At 40.9% G+C, this 14,247-nt stretch overlaps 1 protein-coding gene across 1 annotated transcript in view; it reads left to right on the forward strand.

Moving 5' to 3' along the window:
• LOC136491120 (endoribonuclease Dicer homolog 4-like) overlaps positions 1–13,439 on the forward strand; it is a 30,569-nt gene extending 17,130 nt beyond the window's left edge. Inside the window, 10 exon segments of the mRNA XM_066487345.1 lie at positions 5,436–5,536; positions 7,944–8,155; positions 8,253–8,462; positions 9,681–10,139; positions 10,239–10,511; positions 11,179–11,508; positions 11,663–11,968; positions 11,970–12,012; positions 12,559–12,673; positions 12,978–13,439. Coding sequence (XP_066343442.1) covers positions 5,436–5,536; positions 7,944–8,155; positions 8,253–8,462; positions 9,681–10,139; positions 10,239–10,511; positions 11,179–11,508; positions 11,663–11,968; positions 11,970–12,012; positions 12,559–12,673; positions 12,978–13,146 — 2,218 coding nt within the window. The 3' untranslated portion in view covers positions 13,147–13,439.
• The last annotated feature ends 808 nt before the right edge of the window (positions 13,440–14,247 follow it).

Genomic DNA, 14,247 nt, shown 5'->3' on the forward strand with positions numbered 1-14,247 from the left:
TGCAATACAAACATGTAGAACGGGTAGTACATGATGTAAAAATAAATGAACTCTAGAGAAAAATCAGCAATGGTGATGAAATGACGTATGCAGTTTGACGATCAGTTGGCGTGAAGATATATTTATACAACAACAACAACAACAAAGCCTTTAAGTCCCAAACAAGTTGGGGTAGGCTAGAGTTGAAACCCAACAGAAGCAATCAAGGTTCAGGCACGTGAATAGCTGTCTTCCAAGCACTCCTATCTAAGGCTAAGTCTTTGGGTATATTCCATCCTTTCAAGTCTCCTTTTATTGCCTCTACCCAAGTCAACTTCGGTCTTCCTCTGCCTCTCTTCACGTTACTATCCTGACTTAGGATTCCACTACGCACCGGTGCATCTGGAGGTCTCCGTTGCACATGTCCAAACCATCTCAACCGGTGTTGGACAAGCTTTTCTTCAATTGGTGCTACCCCTAATCTCTCACGTATATCATCGTTCCGAACTCGATCCCTTCTTGTATGACCGCAAATCCAACGCAACATACACATTTCCGCGACACTTAGCTGTTGAATATGTCGTCTTTTCGTAGGCCAACATTCTGCACCATACAACATAGCAGGTCTAATCGCCGTCCTATAAAACTTGCCTTTTAGCTTCTGTGGTACCCTTTTGTCACATAGGACACCAGACGCTTGCCGCCACTTCATCCACCCTGCTTTGATTCTATGGCTAACATCTTCATCAATATCCCCGTCCCTCTGTAGCATTGATCCTAAATATCGAAAGGTATCCTTCCTAGGCACTACTTGACCTTCCAAACTAACATCTTCCTCCTCCCGAGTAGTAGTGCCGAAGTCACATCTCATATACTCAGTTTTAGTTCTACTAAGTCTAAAACCTTTGGACTCCAAGGTCTCCCGCCATAACTCCAGTTTCTGATTCACTCCTGTCCGGCTTTCATCAACCAGCACTACATCGTCCGCGAAAAGCATACACCAAGGGATGTCCCCTTGTATGTCCCTTGTGACCTCATCCATCACTAAAGCAAACAAATAAGGGCTCAAAGCTGACCCTTGATGTAGTCCTATCTTAATCGGGAATTCATCCGTGTCTCCATCGCTTGTTCGAACTCTAGTCACAACATTGCTGTACATGTCCTTAATGAGCCCGACGTACTTCGTTGGGACTTTATGTTTGTCCAAAGCCCACCACATAACATTCCTTGGTATTTTATCATAAGCCTTCTCCAAGTCAATAAAAACCATATGTAGGTCCTTCTTCTTCTCCCTATACCGCTCCATAACTTGTCTTATTAAAAAATGGCTTCCATGGTTGACCTTCCGGGCATGAAACCAAATTGGTTCATAGAGACCCGCATTATTGCTCTTAAGCGATGCTCGATAACTCTCTCCCATAGCTTCATAGTATGGCTCATCAACTTAATTCCCCGGTAATTTGTACAACTTTGAATATCTCCTTTATTCTTGTAGATCGGTACCAATATACTTCTCCTCCACTCATCAGGCATCTTGTTCGATCGAAAAATATGGTTGAACAGCTTGGTTAACCATACTACAGCTATGTCCCCGAGGCATCTCCACACCTCGATTGGGATACCATCCGGTCCCATCGCCTTACCTCCTTTCATCCTTTTCAACGCCTCTCTGACCTCAGATTCTTGGATTCTCCGCACAAAGCGCCTATTGGTGTCATCAAAAGAGTCATCCAACTGAAAGGTTGTGTCCATATTCTCACCATTGAACAATTTGTCAAAATACTCTTGCCATCGATGTCGGATCTCATCCTCCTTTACCAAGAGATGCTCCCTTTCATCCTTAATGCACTTAACTTGGTTGAAGTCCCGTGTCTTTCTCTCACGAACCCTAGCCATCCTATAAATGTCCTTCTCTCCTTCCTTCGTACTCAAATGTTGGTAAAGATCCTCGTACGCTCTACCCTTTGCCACACTTACAGCTCGCTTTGCAGTCTTCTTTGCCACCTTGTACTCACTGTTCGCCTAAACGGTCGTTTAGCCCGTTTACACACCGTTTAAACGCTACACGGTGGTACACCGTTTCCGTTTAATCGGTTGTTTTCCCGTTTAAACGGCCGTTTTTCCCGTTTAAACACCCGTTTTGCCCGAATAATGGGCTAAACGGTAGGTGACCGACTGTTTACCGTTTAGCGTTTAGGATAACACTGAGTTGTACTTCTCTATGTTGTCCACACTCCTGTCATGGTACAAGCGTCTATAGCATTCTTTCTTCTCCTTAATAGCCCTTTGGACTTCCTCGTTCCACCACCAAGTATCTTTAGCCTCGCGTCCCCTTCCTTTGGTTACTCCACACACCTCTGAGGCTACCTTCCGAATGTTGGTTGCCATCTTGTCCCACATATTGTTTATGTCGTCTTCTTCCTTCCAAGAGCCCTCTTTGATAACCCTTTCCCTAAATACCTCTGACGTCTCCCCTTTCAGTTTCCACCACTTTGTTCTTTCAATCTTAGCTTGTTTATCCCTACGGGCACGCACCTGAAAACGAAAATCTGCCACCAAAAGCTTATGTTGAGAAACAACACACTCCCCTGGTATCACCTTGCAATCCAAGCATGCTCGTTTGTCCTTTCTTCTTGCGAGGACAAAGTCAATCTGACTACAGTGTTGTCCGCTACTGAAGGTCACTAGATGAGATTTTCTCTTTCTAAAGAAAGTGTTGGCTATCATCAAGTCAAAAGCTACCGCGAAGTCCAGAACTTCCTCCCCCTCCTGATTCCTACTACCATACCCAAAACCTCCATGAACTGCCTCGAAACCTGCGCTTGTAGTACCTACATGCCCATTAAGATCTCCTCCTATAAAAAGCTTCTCACTACTAGGTATAGCTCTAACCAGACCATCTAAGTCTTCCCAGAACTGTCTCTTAGCACTCTCGTCGAGGCCTACTTGGGGGGCATACGCACTAATTACGTTCAAAACCATATCACCAACGACAAGCTTGACTAAGATAATCCTATCTCCTTGCCTTCTCACTTCCACCACACCATTCTTGAGGCTCTTATCAATCAAAACTCCTACTCCATTTCTATTTGCAACTGTCCCTGTGTACCAAAGCTTGAAACCTGTATTGTCCACCTCCTTCGCCTTCTGACCCTTCCATTTAGTCTCTTGAACGCATAATATATTTACACGCCTCCTAGTCGCGGTATCAACTAATTCTCTTAACTTACCTGTAAGTGACCCTACATTCCAACTACCTAAACGGATCCTAGTTGGTTCGACTAGCTTCCTTACCCTTCGCACCCGTCGACTCTGATGCAAAGACCCTTGCTCATTTTTCACTACACCCGGGCGCCGATGTAGCGCGCCACTAAGGAAGCGACGACCCGATCCTTGGTTACTTGACACCATGCCCAGATCACGACACGGCGCGTCACGGGGGTGACGACCCGGCCCTTGCCCATTTAACACCATACCCGGGTTCCGATATGGCGCGTCGCTAAGAGGGTTACGCCCCAACGATTTTCTTTCGGGTTTCATCTCCATTTAAGTGGCTAGGTTTTTACATTGGCTCGCCACGCCTAACACAACCCCCCTCCTTTACCAGGGCTTGGGACCTGCTATGCTGGGACACCAAAGGCGCCCCACCATAGGCGGAGTTCGTGAAGATATATTTATGTTTAATATAAACCGCCCGAACAGTTAGTGTGTAGCTGAGTCTCCAGCCCTAGCTAGTCCATAGTCCATAACGTCGAGCGCGGAGCCCGTGCACGTGTAGGAGGAACAGGCGTGACCAAGGAGCCGCTGCCGACCACCCATAACGCAGAGCGTGGAGCCCGTAGTACGTGTAGGGAGGAGCCGGAGATAGGGTCGTCTCTAGAGGCGTCCGAGCATCAACATGACTGTTCGGGGGTTCGGAAAATCGTTTGGAGAGCAAATATGGAGAAAACAGTTCGGAGAAACATTATGACGATTAATGAAGATTGGAGAATATTTAGAAGAATATTAAAACGTGACTTAGCTTTAGGCAGAAAGTTTGGTCGACGACGTATGACGTTATCCGGTTGGCGTTGATGGCGAGCACCTGGCGCGCGGTGAGTTGTTGGTGAAGACGACCTCGGAGGTGGTTCCGAGATCGGATCTACTGTCGCGGGGGCTGGTGTAGCCAGTGATGAATCGTCGTCGTGGACCGGCATGGATCTCCACGAGATTGATGACAAGAACGCGCTGTTGATTTGAGGTCCATCTGGCTCGCCATGGATCAAGCGCACACCCCTACCTGGCGCGCCAATTGTTGACAGAATATCGTCGGCAGTCCACCGAGGGGTATCCCGCGAAGGTAGATTTGTCGGTGGGGGTGCGCGTAATCAGAAACCGGATGGTGACACAAGGCACAGAGACAGCGATTTAGATAGGTTCGGGCCGTCTGATCGACGTAATACCCTACGTCCTGTGTCTTTGGTGTATTGTATTGATCTGGATGACCATGTAGATGTATGTATCTTGTCCGCTAGGGGACCCTCTGCCTCTCCTTATATAGTCTGGAGGGACAGGGTTACAAGTAAAGTATCCTATTTGGTACTATACAATATCTTGCGGTGCACGCCGAGCAGCGCCGTGCACGCCTTGATGTTGTGGGCCGGGCCACCTCTGATGGTGCGGCCCATGTCTTGTCTTGAGGATACCGGGGGGCATACCCCCACATAAACTAACCTGAGAAACACAAAATTGTATGAAAAATAGTGATGAAAATTTCTTAATGTATTTTAATGAGATAAGATATCGTGTCCTTTATCCCCTGCAAAATTATAACTCAAAACTAAACTTGCATGCAAAGCAACAAACAAGAAAAAGAAATCATTAGGGGTTAGATTGGACAAACTGAAATAATTTGGGGGAGCAAATTGAGCCGAATTTTTTGCAGGCAGTCGAACAAACAAAGTTGATTGTTTGGGGTAGTCAAGTGAACTTTTTCCTATGTGTATCCTTCTGTAATGAAAAACTCTTAATGTATTTTTTCTAACATGGGATATCGTGTACTCTATCACCCCAAGAATGTTGAACTTAAATCTCAACCTGCACGTGAAAAAAAGAGAGAAACACCAGGGTGTAGATTAGGCCAATTGAATTAGATTGTGGGAGTGAATTGAGCTGAAATTTTGTTTAGGGGTGTCAAATGGACAAAGTGGATTATTCAGTTGTAGTAAATAGAATTTTCCTATGATAGCATACATCCTTTATGTTGAGAACAAACTAGCTACAAATATCCAGCAGAACTGTGTCTTTGGATTTATTTATCCATATTTCTGTAATAGAGCTGTATCACTCGTAGTTTTCAGTATCTGCCTTGATCTTATACTAGCCATGCGTCATTATTTCTGTATCATTATTATAATACGGAGGTAGGCGATGCATCTGTTGAACTGCTTCATAATGTTACGCTTTACTGAAATCAGGTTACATATCAAGCTTTCCCATCCTGAGCAGCCACTTTTGAAAGCTAAGCAACTGTTCTGTCTGCGTAATCTGCTTCATAATCGACAACTTGAGAGCACAGGTTAGTCTTCTTCAAGGAGATAATTCTCTCTTTTGAAATGATGAGAGTATGAGACACCATTTCCATTACTTTCATTATGGAAATTCAAGCAGTTTGATGACCAGAAATAGATTAGGGATAACGGCGGATTGAGAAAGGACCTAGGACTAACCTACTTTATTCAAGAGACAAGCCTCTATCAAAACCCACACAAACACAGTTTAACAACAACGGTTCCAGGCACAACCATACAACCCAGAAGCTATTACATGCCAAAAAGAAACAATGGCAGATGGCGTATCTTTATCACACCACCGTGCAAGTTATCACACCACCGTGCAAGCACCTGTGCAGTCAGTCCTCTGCTTGCTTGACCGATAGACCAGGCAGCATCCTAGTTAATCCTCGCTTGTGTAGCTATGATTGTATGCCACGAGAGATAATTCTTTCTACGCCATTGCAATTTACTTGAATCCCTAATTTGCCGTCAAAAATGAATTATCCCCTATATGGTATCTGGCTACAAATTCTATCCTTTTACGCCGTTGTTGGCAAGTCAAAGTGTCAAACGCTCATGGAGGCATAAAGTAACCTCTTTGCCCCTGCCCTCTTTTTTCCCAGGCCCGGTCCTCGAGGGGTGTGAGCGGGGCAGCTGCCACGGCCCACGGGTCCCCCAAAATCAAGGGCCTCACTAAGTATACATACTACAGACTCAGCTGTATTCAGAACTCTAAGAAACATACTGCTGTATGTATATATACATATACTACCTAAACAGCTGGTCCTGACAAAAAATGCAAGTCATAGGGTAGTTCTTGATCTGTTTTTTGGTCCATGTTCCGTTGACTTGGCTGCAAAAATTTAGTTGCTGGTGCTGGCGAACGAAGATTCGCTATTTAAATGGGACCTGCTGAGTCTGCGACGCCGGATTGCGTGAACCAGTGATCAAACCATCCCCGATAGTATGTACGCCTATCGTGCAGCTATGCCTTTTCCATCTTCGCCCTAAAGCTAGTCGGTAGTTCTAGTACATGATGAATTATGGATTAATTGTTTATAATAAGCAATGCTTTGATGAATCATGATCATATTTATTTAGATTTCAATTACCAGTTTGTTTTTTTATTTTTTCAAGTATGTAAAGAAAACATGCATCTAGAATTGTAGAAAAAAATACATGAGCTAGTAGAATCATAAAAAAGATCCCGTGACAATTTTTTCCAGAGTAATACGAACACTTGAAAAAAAAACCCAGATGAATATTGATTCAGAAGACCAATGTAACACCCCAGCCCATTAGTAGTCTGTAGTAGTTGTGAAGTTGGTCCAAGTGGCTTATGTGTGGTTGTGATTGGTGGGTTTAGTACCACCTTGGAAGTCTAGGAAGGTGAGGGCCAGCTTATAAGCCTTGTTGTTCCAAATGTAGCACCTCCGGGTTAACCCTTTTACACGAAGCGAGGACGAAAGTGTAAGAGAGGTGCTACGCGTATGCAGGCCCGTTCCACGTGCGGAACTGAGCCATATAAGCAGTTTTGGACGCGGGGTGTTACAACCAAGGCCCTACGTTAGACAATGTTAACATTGGATGACAACAATGTGAGTGATCATGAGCGCATATTGAATTCATTTACTACAGAATATGCAGATTTTATATTATCTTGATGTTTATATTAGCACCCCGCTGTTATTGCCCCATCCCCCCCACCCCCACCCCCACCCCCCAAAAAAAAGAAAAAAGAAAAAAAGGAAGCACTGTAAAAGGGGCAGTCAATGGCATCTAGAGCAGTGACAGTTAAAGCTGTTACCTGTACCCAGTACTCTCTTAGTTAGATATGAACGATACTTTCATTAGTGTGCAGAGTCCAGACGGCAACATTGGCGCCTCGAAGCTGTCTGGCTGAGGAGATACATAAGTGCTAAAATGTACAGTTGCCAGACAGAAGTATATTAACAGACGTTAGATGACCACTTCTGTGGGTATGAGCCTAATAGGGTTTTCTTCTCAGATCCAGATGAGCAATATCATAATTACCTTATGATTATTGGTGTCGGGACCAACCAAATTTGGTATTGCCACTAACAGGTAACTGAGCATGTCCTAGTATCAAAAGATCTCATCCATTTGATTGACACTCATGGATGGCTGTGGCTTACGCAGTACCAAGCAAAGTATAACTTGTCTAGTTATACATATATTGGAGAGAAGTTCGTTCAACCATTTGTTTTATTTTATTTTACTTTCAACTCAATTCAACTGTAAATTTTAATCAGATTCATGAACTGCATGTTAATGTATTTGATCTGGTATTTTGCTACTTCCTGCTTTTATGGATTTTAAGCACTGAGATGATTGCTGTGATTCTTTGATGGTTCTGATCCTTGTACAGTACTTTTGATATTATGTTTTTCCTTCACTGTTTCTTATAAGAATCTGAGGGTCGTGAATTGATGGAGCACTTTGTGGAGTTACCTCCAGAGCTATGCTCTTTGAAGATAACTGGGTTCTCAAAAGATATGGGTAGTTCTTTGTCCTTGCTACCATCATTAATGTGTCGCTTGGAGAATTTGTTGGTGGCTATTGAGTTGAAGGATGTCATGTCATCCTATTTCCCAGAGGCTTCTCAAATTAGTGCCTCGGGTGTAAGTAATACTAACTTTCGCACTGTTGAGGCTGAAACTTCTAATTTGATTTTGTTATCTATGCTGAGGTAATTGTGATTTATGACATTCATTACAGATCCTTGAAGCACTGACTACTGAAAGGTGTTTAGAGAGGATCTCTTTGGAGCGATTAGAAGTCCTAGGTGATGCTTTCTTGAAGTATGTAGTTGGGCGCCATAACTTTATTTCATATGAAGGACTTGATGAAGGTCAGTTGACCAGGAGACGTTCTGATATAGTGAGTAATTCGAATTTATACGAGTTATCAATTAGAAGAAATTTGCAGGTGAGTTGATTGTATCAATGATCCCAATATTTATTTTATGCTAAGTTTTATATAGTTATAGCAGTTATTTCATCCTATCTTATTGTAGAAGAGATCCAATGTGCTTGTCCTTGTGCTGACATGGTTACATGGTTGAACGGTTGAACCTCAAGCACAAGATGGCAAAAGTTTAAATCATGATTTTTGTCCCAACTATTTATAAACAGAGCCACATTGTGACTTGGGACTTAGTGTTGCATTTTTTAACATGCAGGAGTACAGTATCAAATATCCCATGCAAAATAAGTTAGGGCATATGACTCAGTGGTTGAGAAAGAGAACAGACAAAAAAAAAACAAAGGCCTTAAAGCGCTTTGTGTGTCCTACTAATAGCCATGCTGGAGCTCCTTTTTAAGAACCACAAAAAACACCAACCCTGTTCACATCTAGAGAAGCACCATAGTAGGTTCCTTTGTTGCAGTATTTTCGTAACTCCAACGCAACCAGAATAACCAAGGAATTAAATCCCTTTTTAAGTTGCTTGCTGGCCTGTTTAAGAGCTTGGCTCCACATGGGGAAAACCCTATTGTGTCAGCCTTGCAGCGCCACCATACGCAGCCATAGACCACACAAGAAATCAGGAGGGGCTGCATCGATTCAGGAGCTTGATTACACATAAGGCAGTGGGTATTATCTAGCCTATCAGTGGTCCAGCATCGGTTAACAATTGCCGATCACATGAAAAACTTACAAAGCAGTGGTGCCCATGATTTACCAAATCCGTTCTAAAGGGGACAATTACATTCATATGCACTATATTCAAGCAATAGCCTAGGCTCCTGGGCTGTCGGTACATAGGCTTGGGCTGCTAGGGTGCAAAATTAGGCATTATAACTTGATTCTGACTTCTTTTGATGGCACGGTCACACCCAGAAGCCACAATGTGGCTCCACCCCTGCATCAAATCCCCCTTGTCCAGCCCCTGTGCAACTTAGCTTTGATGTTAATTTGATTCTTTCTTAATTACCATCCAATGCTGTTGAACACATTTGTTTCTGTTTCTGATCTATTTTATCATGTTTCTTGTTTACATTATGGTTATTGGCCTTCAAGAAGTTTAAGTAGAGAATCATGACTCCTGTATTTTGTGCACATGTTTTCCCTTTACCACCTCAGGTGAGAATAATTTGTTGCTCGCGGTGTTACACAAAATTTAAAACATCTTGATGCAAAATATAGGTATACATACGGGATCAACACTTTGAACCTACTCAGTTCTTTGCACTGGGAAGACCTTGTAAAGTTGTTTGCAATCCTGACAGAGAAGCGACTTTACACCCGAAGAATATCGACCCAGATAGACGTGAAAACTGTAACTTGAGGTGTACAAAATCACATCATTGGTTGCATAGGAAGACAATTGCAGATGTTGTTGAGTCACTTGTTGGAGCTTTTATTGTCGAGTGTGGATTCAAAGCTGCATTTGCATTCCTACATTGGATTGGGATAAAAGTTGATTTCGAAAATTCAGCTCTCTATAGAGTATTAGATGCAAGCTCCTCCAATTTGTCTCTCATGAATTACATGAACATTTCTGAGCTTGAAGAATTGATTGGCTACACCTTCAAGCACAAGGGTCTTCTTCTCCAAGCATTTGTACACCCTTCATTCAATAAGCATTCTGGAGGATGCTACCAGGTCTGACCTTCCTTTTTCCCTTTTTATCTAATTGCTAGTGAGCTATTCTGATAGTAAAGAACACACTCACTTCAGCATATTATGTACATTTTTAATCAGAGGATGGAGTTTCTTGGAGATGCTGTTTTGGAATATTTGATGGCCTCGTACCTCTACTCAGCTTACCCTGATCTCAAGCCTGGTCAACTAACAGATCTGAAATCATTAGCTGTGAATAATAATTCATTTGCTTATGTGGCCGTTAAGAAATCTATCCATAAATATCTCATAAAGGATTCTAAATCTCTTACGGCAGCGGTAAATAAATTTGAGAATTATGTTAATCTTTCCAGTTCAGAGAAAGACTTGTTAGAAGAACCAACATGTCCAAAGGTATATGCTTTCCTTGATTCTTTTTACTTGCTGCAAAAACTTCAGTTATCTTTCTATAGAATTTGTGAATGACCCCTTTCTCAGTGTATTTTTCCTACATTTCTTTAATAACACTTCTTTATTTTCTTTGAGTTGAAACAAAAAGTCACGATTAATTATTACTGCTAAAGGAGCTTCTTGAATTTTCTATATTCCCTCTGGTTCTAAATGTAAGTTATTGAGGACAGTGACAGTCTCCAACGACACTTTGACTTCCTATTTTTTATAAATCATATCATTTGAAATAGTGAAAGTTATATGTTATAAAAGTATTTTTCATGATGAATCTAGCAACATCAACCATATATTGCCAACCTATGTAAATATGTCGATGGGTCAAGTCAAAGAAGTTTGACCAGCTAGAATCCTAAAACAGCCCACATTTGGGACCGAGGGAATACAAGATTAGAGAGTGGAATTCGAGGTATAGCTATTGCAAGATAAACAGGTATTTGGAATCCTAGATCATTCAAGTATAGGATTAATTCAAAACTTCTGTTCAGCTTATCTAATACATTAGGAACTCTTTCTGAAAATAGATTTTCTGAATGAATCATGTAGTTTATAGGAGACACCTTGGTATTTTGTTTTTCATCAAAGTTTGCATTCTTTTGCTGTAACCATGCAGGTTCTTGGTGATATTGTTGAATCTTGTGTTGGTGCGGTGCTTTTAGATTCCGGCTTCAACCTGAACCATGTTTGGAAGCTAATGCTAATGCTTCTAAAGCCAATATTGAGCTTCTGTGGCATGCACATTGATCCTATGAGAGAACTCCGAGAAATTTGTCAATATAATGGTTTTGAGTTAAGACTTCCCAAACCTACGGAGGACAATGGAGAGTTCCATGTCAAAGTAGAAGTTAACATAGATGGCAAGATGATAAGCTGTACTGCAGTAAACCGGAATTCGAAAGATGCTAGAAAGGTAGCTGCACAAGAAGCGCTTTCAAAACTGAAGGTATATTTGTTTTGGCAATATGTTATGAAACGGAAATTGCATGTTTCTCTAGCACCATAGTTTTCATACTCTTGATTTTTTTTATTAATTACTTAGAAGGCATGGCAAAGTCAACTTATTGGTGGAAATAATGAAACCTTGCACGTTTACACAGAATAATGGATACAGGCATAAAAGAAAGTCACTGGAGGAAATTTTGCGTGCTACCACGAAAAAAGAATCAGAACTGATAGGCTATGATGAAGAACCAATCAATGTTGAGGATGACATACAAATGAAGAATCTACTGATAAATGGAGAAATGGAAGGAAACATCTTTTTTCAAAATAAAGAAGTGTCTTTGAACGGGAGGTCTGAAACCTCCATTCAGAGTACAGCAGGAGATAACATGGTTGACAAGAATGATGTTAATAATGGAAGGAACAATAAGTCCAATGTGGTCGTGCAGAATGGTTGCCTACCTAGAGGGGCTAACTGATAAAATAAACCAAAAAGAGTATCATGGTATGGTAATTTCTAAACTCCATTTTTTCTCTCTATAAAATATGCTTGTCATCTAAAGCTTCGAATGAAGCAAGGTGTCAACTACAGATTCCAACCAACCTGATGAACATGTGAAGTGCCCTTAATGACATTTATAAATCTACAGTAGCCATTGGTCTTCAATCCTTTATTGATCTTTTATATATCCTTATGGCATCTAGATGCCTGTGGTGCTTGTCAAACTACACGTAATATCTGTGATACACACTTAGCATAGGAAATATGCTACAACAAAGTTCTGCATGGAAAGGGGCAATTGCATATTTTGTTCAACCTTGTAGTGTATACTTATTACTTAATATATTGCATGGAACATAACCAGTACCCATAAAGTGTGCACTTTATTTTAAAAACATTTTTGAATGAAAAGTTACAAAATTTATAACTTCACTATACAATAAAACATGTTTGGAGGTTATGTTTCGCACGTGAAATGTGACCATATTGTGATTTTGATCAATTTTGGAGGTAATATCCTTATATTGTTTAGTACTCCTACCTTGACAGGTGATATGGTACGCAAAACAGCAAGGTCATTCCTTTATGAATTATGTGCTGCAAACTATTGGAAACCTCCTGAATTTGAGTTATGCAAAGATGAAGGACCAAGCCACCTTCGAAAGTAAGCTCATCTACTTACTAAATATCTGAGCGAGAAAACTTATTGACTTGTATCTTTTACAATCAGAATTCTGTCCTTGAAGCTGGAATTATGTTTGTGTTCTAGCTTCAGGAGTGGTAATTAGCGTTTCACTTTTGGGAACATTGGCTAAAATAACTCTGTTCATGCAGTTTTCTATATTAGCAAAGCTGAACTATATCTATCATTGTAGTTTTTGGACTATATTGCTTGTGGCCAACTATTCTATGTATGGGAAACAATGTCGGTGTCGAGTGACCTATGATTTATGTCTTTTTACATGCAGGTTCACTTGTAAGGTCCTTATTCAGATCACGGGAACTTCAGCGACCCTTTTGGAGTGCTATAGCGATCCTAAGCTACAAAAGAAAGTAGCGCATGAGCATGCGGCAGAGGGAGCTCTGTGGTATCTTAAGCAACTTGGATACCTATCAAAAGATGATAATCGTGTCTAGCGACAATTTAGGTTTGTGGCCTTCAGTCACATACATAGACCTCAGATGGGAAGAGTTTTGTTATTGTAAACATGCATTTTGTTCAGAGATATATTGACACATACGAAGCTCACATATAGGAAAAGAAACTAGCAAATATATCCGTAGGTTGCAACGGGAAAAACTATCAAATATTCATGAAAAACAACTATAGGAATGGTACATATCTATTTATGTTTATCATTTATATAAACTTTAAAAGCTGTAATTTATTTTTTGATGATTGTAACATCCATAATATAAGCTAATGTTGGCAATTGTATGACAATATCCTATTAAGTTTGTATCAAATTTACAATACAGTCTTGATAGATTTTTTTTCTTTCATTACAAAGCACAGAGATAGTTACCAAACTATTTATGCCTTGATATAGTTAAATATCGAGTTGCATTACTTTCTTTCTCTGTGGATCCATAATCAAAGCACTGGTCTGTCCGCTAATAATTATGACAGGAGTTGTCTCTTAATTTTTCATATGGTAACTCTCTGTTTGGGATTACACTGGTATGTATATACAGTTTAGACAAATTTATTTAGACCGGATTGACCACAATTTCGTCAAAATTTTAGTTCACAGTTTGATTAGGTAGACCAAAAGCTAAACTGGTTATAGTAAGATAAATTTTGTCCCTAATCAACAAAATTGCATTAACATCTGATGAAAATCTTTCTTTTTCTTAAGAAAGAGATCAAGAGTTCAAAAATCCGTAGTATTATATTTATTATTTATTTTTTAATGTTTATGAAAAAATAGAAGAAGTTAGAACGGAAGGGTATTGGAAAATCGGACAAAAACGGAACATGAAACCAAACAATAGAACTCAACCTCCTTCAGTGGCGGATGCAGGATGAAATTTCACCTATGGCAAACTTACTATGTATGCAAAATCAAACATGGTTGACCTATCACTTGTGATTTCGCACAAACCTTTTTCTTCTTTACCCTGCTAGCCAGCAAACTCACGACGCTGTTGCCGTGGACCATTGGCCAACACGCAGAGCTGCGAAGGTATGGATGTTGCCGTTTCACCATAGTATCGGTGAAAGGAATTTATAATGAT

Source organism: Miscanthus floridulus, chromosome 11, assembly GCF_019320115.1.
Source record: "Miscanthus floridulus cultivar M001 chromosome 11, ASM1932011v1, whole genome shotgun sequence".
Taxonomy (NCBI): domain Eukaryota; kingdom Viridiplantae; phylum Streptophyta; class Magnoliopsida; order Poales; family Poaceae; genus Miscanthus; species Miscanthus floridulus.